The sequence below is a fragment of the Clarias gariepinus genome, chromosome 27 (genome assembly GCF_024256425.1).
Source record: "Clarias gariepinus isolate MV-2021 ecotype Netherlands chromosome 27, CGAR_prim_01v2, whole genome shotgun sequence".
In the NCBI taxonomy this organism is placed as follows: domain Eukaryota; kingdom Metazoa; phylum Chordata; class Actinopteri; order Siluriformes; family Clariidae; genus Clarias; species Clarias gariepinus.
In genome coordinates this window covers 23,661,062-23,670,281 of record NC_071126.1, presented here as the reverse complement: position 1 = coordinate 23,670,281, position 9,220 = coordinate 23,661,062, and the positions used below count along the sequence as shown (strand labels likewise).

The 9,220-nt window shown below is 41.2% G+C and overlaps 1 protein-coding gene across 1 annotated transcript in view; it reads right to left on the bottom strand.

The window, feature by feature from the left end:
• Window positions 1-337: 337 nt before the first annotated feature.
• The window catches only part of LOC128514933 (myb-related transcription factor, partner of profilin-like), an 85,012-nt gene continuing 76,129 nt past the window's right edge, over window positions 338-9,220 (bottom strand). Inside the window, 3 exon segments of the mRNA XM_053488848.1 lie at window positions 338-723; window positions 1,041-1,245; window positions 1,247-1,759. Coding sequence (XP_053344823.1) covers window positions 338-723; window positions 1,041-1,245; window positions 1,247-1,453 — 798 coding nt within the window. The 5' untranslated portion in view covers window positions 1,454-1,759.

Here is a 9,220-nt window from a genome sequence, read left to right as displayed (position 1 = left end):
CCCAAACCAAACAAGAACGGCGTTATAACGAGAAACATTGCCAGACGCGTTCAGTGGTCGAACGCACTATTGGTCTGCTAAAAGGACGCTGGAGGTGCTTGGATACGTCTGGTGGCACAGTATTGTACACCCCTGCAAAGGTTTGCCGCATTGTGGTGGCTTGCGCAGTGTTGCACAACATTGCTCAAAAGAAAGGTATACCTGTTCCATCGAATGCCCATCCTGAAGATAATGAACCCGACCCTGGCCCTTCTAATGCAGTGCATAATGCTATGGCAATACAGCGGCGTATTAATGTAATAAATGCAATGTAAAAAGGCAAGTGAATTCAAACTGTTTATTTTTTCACAAGTTCTTTAAGTGAACCACTTATTTCTGACAAAATAGTTTTAATTTCTTTCAGTTCGGAACACACCGCATTAACAGCATGAACCATGTGACGTTGGGTCTGCATGACTTCTTCCGTCAGTACACGCCTTGAGTTACCAGCGCTCGGTGGTGGCACAAAGGATGATGATGATGATGCACTGGATTGCGCACAGGATGGGGTTGCTTGGGCATTTGATGATGGTGGCACACTGGACGTTGGTGGTGGCACACTGGACGTTGGTGGAGGCACACAGGATGGCGGCGGCGGTGGCACATAGGATGTAAGCCTACATCCCTTGTCTACCCCACTTGGACCACTCACCGGGCTTGAAGGCATTCCAGGATCAACTTTTCCTTTAAATCATTAAAAAAACGTTTAATTAAAGGTTGTATTGCATATCTGTAAATGTGTGAAATAAAATGTGCACTTGATGACTTGCTTTTGTCTTTTTAAGTTAAATTTTTTGCATATGAATAAACAGGAAAATCGTCTGTTTTAATAAACGTATCTTAAATACAGCTGCATTTATTGCTAGATTTGTCACTTGGATATTTTAGGACTTTCCACTTCCGCGGAATTTGAATTGGTTGATTTAAATTATCCACAATAAAAAAGCTGAATTTTAAACAGACAAAAACTTATATAATGTGTAGATAAATAAATTACTTACCATCGTCACCGCAAATCACATCCGTATCACCTTGGAATTCTGGAAGAACTCCACTTAATCCTGTTTCCTCTATAATCGCGCCCACCCTTGCATCAAAGGCTGAGAGGTCAGTGATTCCTTGACCACCACCAGTTGTTACGACACTGCGCCTGTGTGCACATATTCTTTTTTTTACCACAACTTTTAAGTCTGACCATTTTTTTTTTGGTCTCTTGGACTGTGCGAGGCACCGATGTAACAGCATTGACTGCTTCTGTTACTCGCTCCCATTCTACCATCTTTCTTTTATTTGAAATGCCCGCAGAGAGCCCACCAAATAAAACTTTTTTTCGGCCCTCCACCTCAGACAGCAGTACCTCCATCTCGCAGCCGGTGAAGTTTCTTTTTTTTGCTTTTCGTTTTTGTTCTTCCATTTTTAGCCAAACAGATCAATGACAATTATCGGTCGTATTAATATGCAGGGAGATCATACATATTCAAAATAGGCGGTCTTAACCTCCAAATATGGTTATTTCGGGAGGAGATTGGGGTAAGCTATAAGCACGTGCACCTGCGCACAATATTCAGATAATTGTGATTTATAAAGCGAACCTTGCGCAGGTTCTGGCGTACGTACGGTTTTATACATCTGAAAACTTTTGTGCGTATGCAAATTCTGCCTTATGTGCGTACGCACACTTTAAGGATGAAATCTACGCAAAGTTTTATACATGAGGCCCCTGGTGTTGAGGGACCAGCTGAGGTCCTTCTCTAGTTGGACACCCAGGAATTAGGTGCTTTCGACGATTCCCACAGAGGAGCTGTTGATGCTCAGTGGAGAATGGTCGCCTCGTGTCCTCCTAAAGTCAACAACCATCTCCTTTGTCTGAACCAACTCTATTTAACTGTCATATTTAAAAGTCATAACGTACAGTTATAAAGTTAATGTTTTGTACATCTTTTCAAATTGAGACCTCATTTGTAAGTTGCTGCTGGTGTAAAATAAAAATCTCCGTTTTATCCCGTTTGTCTTATGTTTCCTTCCTTCACAGAATTCTGTTGACCAGGGCTTAAAATTTTAATTTACTTGAGTTGGATCAACTTAATTTACAACTGAAAAATTTGTTGTACCAACGCTATTCATTTATGTTAACAGTATTAAATTATGTTGGACACAGCTGTAGTAAATAAGTTAAATGAACCTAATAAAATTAATTTGACTGAACCTAAGATCATTAAGTTGGGCCAACAAAATTGCTTAATGCTGAAAAAGAGCCATTAAATCAGGTGGCAGTTCTTTCCATAATTTAATTATGTTTATTCAACGAGGTATTTTTTTGAGTATACTTTTCAATTCAATTCAATTTTATTTATATAGCACTTTTAACAATGGTCATTGTCCCAAAGCAGCTTCACAAAAAAAAAAATTAAAGATTTTTTTTTTATAGAAAAGAAAAGAAAAGAAAATATTTGGAAGTGTGATAATAATGAAATGAATGAATGATGAATGAAATGTCTCTGATGAGCAAGCCAAGGGTGACGGCGACAGTGGCAAGGAAAAACTCCCTGAGATGGCAATAGGAAGAAACCTTGAGAGGAACCAGACTCAACAGGGAACACATCCTCATCTGGGTGATAACAGATAGAAATAACATCAAGTGTGTTGTGCAGGTGAAAGTTCAATTTATCAGAAGTTGTGTAGATTCAGTTCAGCAGTAGGTGCAGAGGGCAGATGGGGTCAGATCACTGGAAGCACAGGAGCAGGATGTGTAGCTCCAGCCATCATAAAGCAGAATCTAGCTGGAGCAGGTCCTTCTCAAGATGCCTTAGAAACCTCGCAGGGTTGGCCTTTGTCTACTGAAGCTGGCACAATCTCCAGATGTCTCAGGATGGGTAGAAAAATACAGAAAAGATGGAGAAAATTAGCGTAGTTGCCATTCAGGATAGGTGTACTGGAGTATGAGGTTATGGGATGAGTTACGCGTATGCCAGATTAAAGAGATGCGTCTTGAGCCTACTTTTGAATTGGAAAACTGTGTCTGCTCCCCGAACAGTGTCTGGAAGGCTATTACAAAGCTTTGGAGCCAAATAGGAAATTGCCCTGCCCCCTTTTGTAGATTTTAAAATTCTGGGAATTACCAGAAGTCCAGAGTTTTGTGATCTTAAGGGACGTGGTGGATTATAGCGTATCAAAAGACTGGTTAGGTATGAGGGAGCTAAACCATTTAAAGCCTTGTATGTAAGTAATACTATTTTGTAATTAATTCTAAATTGAACAGGTAGCCAGTGCAGGGATGATAATATAGGTGTTATATGATCATATTTTCTGGATCTAGTGAGAACCCTGGCGGCTGCATTTTGGACTAACTGTAGCTTGTTTATTGAGGATGCAGGACAACCACCTAGTAATGCATTACAATAGTCCAGTCTGGAGGTCATGAATGCATGAACTAGCTTTTCTGCATCAGATACGGATAGGATACTCCTAAGTTTGGCAATATTTCTAAGATGGAAAAAGGCTGTTTTTGTGATATTGGAAATATGATTTTCAAAAGACAAGTTACTGTCTAATATCACGCCCAGGTCTTTTACTGTTGAGCTAGTAGTAACAGTACATCCTTCTAAACGCAGGCTGAATTGTGAAAGCTGTTGTGTGCTGGTTTTTGGGCCGATGAGCAATATCTCTGTCTTATCTGAATTTAGTAAAAGAAAGTTATTGGTCATCCAATCTTTTATGTCCTGGACACACTCTGTTAATCTAGACAACTTGGGTATTTCATCTGGTTTTGTTGAGATGTATAATTGGGTATCATCAGCATAACAATGGAAACTAATCCCATGCCTTTTAATGATGTTTCCCAGGGGAAGCATGTAAATTGAGAACAGGAGAGGTCCTAAAACTGACCCTTGTGGGACCCCATATTTCACTGGCATTACATCAGACGGTACTCCATTTAGATCTACAAAATGGTATCGATCAGACAGGTATGATCTAAACCATTTTAATGCCTGCCCCTAAATACCTATATGATTTTGTAGGCGGTCTATGAGAATATTATGATCTATGGTGTCGAATGCAGCACTTAGATCAAGTAAGACTAGTATTGAGATGCAGCCTTGGTCTGAAGCTAAAAACAAGTCGTTTGCAATCTTAACTAGTGCAGTTTCTGTACTATGATGGGGCCTGAAACCTGACTGAAATTCTTCTAGGATGTTGTTTTCCTGCAAGAATGTGCATATTTGAGCTGATACTACTTTTTCTAATATTTTTGATATGAACGGAAGGTTTGAAATCAGTCTATAATTTGTTATTTCATTCGCGTCCAAATTAGATTTTTTAAGAAGCGGCTTAATAACTGCCAGCTTCAAAGGTTTAGGGACGTGACCTAGATATAATGAAGAATTAATAATGTTTAGAAGTGGCTCTCCAACTGTAAGCATCACTTCTTTTAAAAATCTGGTTGGTATTGGGTCTAACAGGCACGTTGTTGATTTAGCTGAGGTGATAAGTTTATACAGCTCTTCCTGTCCTATACCTGTAAAGCACTGAAAATCTAAATGTGAAGCTCTAGGCTGAACTAGATCATGAGATGCTATTAGAGGTTGAACCTCTGTTATTTTCTTCCTTATGCTATCGATTTTTTCATTAAAGAAGTCCATTAAATGTTCACTACTAAAATGTTGTGGAGTACTCTCTGCAGGCATCTTAGGTTTTGTTAGGCAGGCTACTGTACTAAATAAGAACTTGGGATTGTTTTGGTTTCTTGGCTAAGATGCTCGGTCCTAGCGGTTTTTAGAGCCCGTCTATAGCTGCACATACTGTCTTTAAACGCAATTCGAAAAACTTCTAATTTAGTTTTTCTCCATTTTCGCTCAAGGTTACGGGTTGCTCTCTTTAGGGTGCGAGTATGACTATTGTACCAAGGAGCAAGTGTTTTATCTCTGACTTTTTTGAATCTGATGGGAGCAACAGTGTCTAATGTACTGCTAAAAATAGTACCCATGCTGCTGGTCACTTCGTCTAGATCGTCTGCATTTAGGGGTCCAATAAGAATTTGGGACAGATCCGGTAGATTACTTGTGAATCTGTCTTTAGTAGTCGGATTCATATTTCTAACAAATCGATAACGTGGAGAGACACAGCTAATCTGTTCTACGGGTAGAGTATATATCAGGAGGTGATGATCTGTGATATCATCACTTTGAGTTAAAATCTCTATATTAGTGACATCTATACCATGAGATATAATTAAATCTAGTGTATGATTACAGCAGTGAGTTGATCTATTTATATTTTGTTTAACCCCAAAGGAATTTAGTAAGTCCATAAATGCGAGGGCTAAAGTGTCGTTAGCATCATCTACATGAATGTTAAAGTCACCTACTATCAACACTTTGTCAGAGTTAACAATTAGGTCTGATAGCAGATGTCCAAATTCTTTAAGAAAATCGGCATATGGCCCTGGGGGTCTGTACACGGTGGCCAGAGTGAAATATAGCGCGGGTTTATTATGTATTTCATTAAGTGCAACACTGATGACGAGCACTTCAAATGAGTTAAACCTGGGCCTTATTTTCTGAGTAACAGTGAGTACATCTTTGTAGATAGTGGCGACACCACCACCGCGACCAATTAGACGGGGCTCGTGCTTATAAAAATATCCTGACCGAGTAGACTCATTCAGACCAATATATTCATTTGGTTTAAGCCAGGTTTTAGTGAGGCAGAGTGCGTCAAGGCAATAATCTGTTACCATTTCATTAACAATAAGTGCTTTAGGCGTAAGGGATCTAATGTTGAGAAGTCCAAACTTTAGAGGTAGACTTCGATTACTTATTTGGCCTTTTTCTGGTTTAATGGTTACCAGATTGTTTCGGCTGGATTTAACGAATTTATTCTTTTTTCTCACTATTCGGGGAACAGACACAGTTTCTATAGTACAAGCTATGTGTGTGCGTCTATTAGTATGGTGAGTTGTATTGTGGCTGATATCTAAAGAATCTGAGGTATGACTTACCGCAAGTCAGATGGTTCGTAATGTCCTGGAGATGTTGTCAGAGAGGACCGCTGCTCCAGCTCTGCTAGGGTGCAGGCCATCTGTGCGGTAGAGCCTAGGACGCTCCCAGAAAACATTCCAGTTATCAACAAAGGGTAATCTCTGTTGTTGACACCAAGATTGTAACCATTCATTGAAGGCAAATAATCTACTGAACCTCTCGACTCCTCTCTGAAATGTCGGAAGTGGTCCAGATACGACGATCTTTGTCGTGGGTGATGTGCTGCGGACCTTCTCGACCAGGCTCCTGAAGTCCTTCTTTAGGATCTCCGTCTGCCTCAGCCTGATGTCGTTGGTGCCAGCATGAAGAACCACAGCTCGAATGTTCTTCCTCAGGGCCGCAGGCACCTGTGCAGCAACATCAAGAACACGTGCACCAGGTAAACAGCGTGTGTACGCCTTACCTTTAGCCGTGGTAGTACGCACGTGCCGGACAATGGAGTCTCCGATGACCAGCGCGTCGTGTGCCGTCTCACGGAGAGGAGCGAAGCGGTTTCGGGTTGAGATCTCGAACACGGGTGGTGGCGGAGGAGGAGAGGTCCTCGCCCGGGGCTTGGCGCGCGTCTTCCGCTGCTGCAGTATCCAGGCCCCGTGGTATCCCGGCGCCGGGGTGAAGGAAACCTGGGCGGGCTGCGTCCTCAGTGCGTTGGACCTGGGCAGAGAAGCACGCGGAGTAGAGGTTGTCGGAGAATTCTCATGAGAAGCGTCGGTTCCAGCGTGGCTTTTCGCTGCTGTAGCCGGGCCAGCTTCACCTGTAGGTCGCGGATCAGCTTCTCCACGGCCTCCATCTCCAAGTCCACCGAGTGCAGCTCCAATGTCTCCTCACCCATTGCCATAACAGTTTGCTTGAATGTCCTCTGCTGGATCTGTTCTCTCTTCAAAATGCGTCAGAGCCACACAGTCTTTTTCTGAGGTAAATGTAAACTTCTTCCACTGTCCAGAACATTCTTCAGAGCTTCCTCGGGTGTGTAGCGCGCGCCATCTTCCAAACGTGCAAAAAAAACTCACTGAATCTGTGTGTAAACTCTGTGTTTTCAAGCCGGTCTGTCTGAATTAGGAACTTTTAAGTTCCTAATTCAGTTCCTAATTCAGTTCCTAATTAAGTTCCTATTTCATAATCCCACACTATCTCCAAAGATCCTTCGATCCTGTTTTATTTATCCCCTCAGAAGCCCTGTGTTAGGGCTCTTACAAATATTATAACATTGTGTGGTGTAACTCTCCACACTGCAACAATTAATCAGCGTTAATTCCAATTTTTTGAAGAAAGATTCTTTGGTTGGTAAACTAAAGCATTATCCTAGTCAGAAATAAAAAAAAAAAACATTTCTGAAAACACTGGGCAAACACAACAATACACACTGGATGGGAAACCAATCCAATGCATATCAGTGCATGGATCTTAAAAACAAACATATTTCAATTATGTTAAAAATTGACCTTGCATATTAAGCATTTTATAACTTCTTAAAAAGCTAAGTTTTAATTTTTGCAACCCACCTGACTATGTTACTGTTTTGCAGTATCTCCAAGGCTTTTCACTCTTCACACTGTGGCATCACACCTCCAGGGTAAGAGCTCCATTCCTGCCTCAGTGATCTCTGCATTTGTGCAGTATGCATGCTTTTGGTGGATTTCCTCATGGTAATCTAGTTTCCCTCCATAGTACAAAGACATGCAGATTAGGCTAACTGGCATTTTTAAATTGCCCGTAGTGTGTAAGGGAGTATGTGGGTGTGTGCATGTGTGTCCTGAGAAGGATTGGCACCCCGTCCAGGGTGTACCCCACCTTGTGCTTCAAGTTCCTTTGGATAGGCTCCAGGTCTCAAATAATCCTGTTCAGGATAAGTCGTAGGTGAGTATGTTTAGGCTGTTGGCGGTAGAGAATGCTCAATGTGTAATTAAATACCCTTTAAAAATTACATACAGTATAGTGGAAAACTGTATCTAAAAGTAAATCTCCACACTTGTTGATCTGATACAGAGTTCTCAAGTTAGTTCTCAAACACAACTTGAGACTACTTGATAATTTACAAGGATCACCTAGCAAGTCTAGAGATCGAGTATAAAATTAATGGCCAGGGAAAACCCACTGAAGATTTACGACTTCCACATCCTTAAAAATTAAATTAAATTCGGTTTTACCTATAAAGCTGTCACGGTGTACATCTGTGATGGGTGTACACCCAAATCTGTTATCGTTCCCCGCTCACTTTATAGGTTCCCTACGCAGGCGCCCCCACCCTCTGCAGGTGTGCAAAGGGGGCAGCCACCAGGTCGGGCCGGTTGGAAAATAATCAACATTTACGGACCTCTAGCTTTCTCCACATTATAATTTAATTCAATTCAATTTGAGTTGTATAGCGCTTTTAACAATTGTCATTGTCGCAAAGCAGCTTGGAGGCCAGAACCGCATTCATGGTAGAGTGAAACTGTCCCCAGACACCAGACGCATTCCAAAGAGACACACAATCACCTCACCATCAACAAACCTGAGTGATCAATGAGAGTGGGGAGGACAGCATCCAAACATACCAGTTCACCATAATACTCTACGTCCATGAGTCCCCCAGATCTGCTCCTTTACCTAAGGCTAATCTATTTATAAAAATGCTTGGCTAAATAAATAGGTTTTTAGCCTGGACTTAAACACTGAGACTGTGTCTGAGTCCCGAACACTATTTGGAAGACTATTCCATAATTTTGGGGCTTTGTAAGAAAAAGCTCCGCCCCCAGCTGTAGTTTTCATAATACGCGGTACTGATAAGCAGCCTGCATCCTTTGATCGAAGTAGGCGTGGCGGTTCGTAAGACACTAGCAGTTCGCTCAGATAAGAAAAGCCATCTAAAGTTACAGTGTGATCTAAAATGTTACTTCTTCTTACTTACGGTCCTATGACTAGATCTTCTGTCTTATCAGGATTAAGAAGGAAGTTAATTGGCATCCAATCTCTTATGTTCTGCACACATTGCTCAACTTTAGTAAGCTGTTTTTTTTTTTATCTGGTTTTGCTGAGACATATACATTAACTGTATGTCTTCATCATAACAATGAAAACTAATACCATGTTTACAGATTATGTTGTTGGTGTTTAACATTGTACCCTTTTAAATGTACCTTCCTGCCGAAGGTAGTGTCAGATTA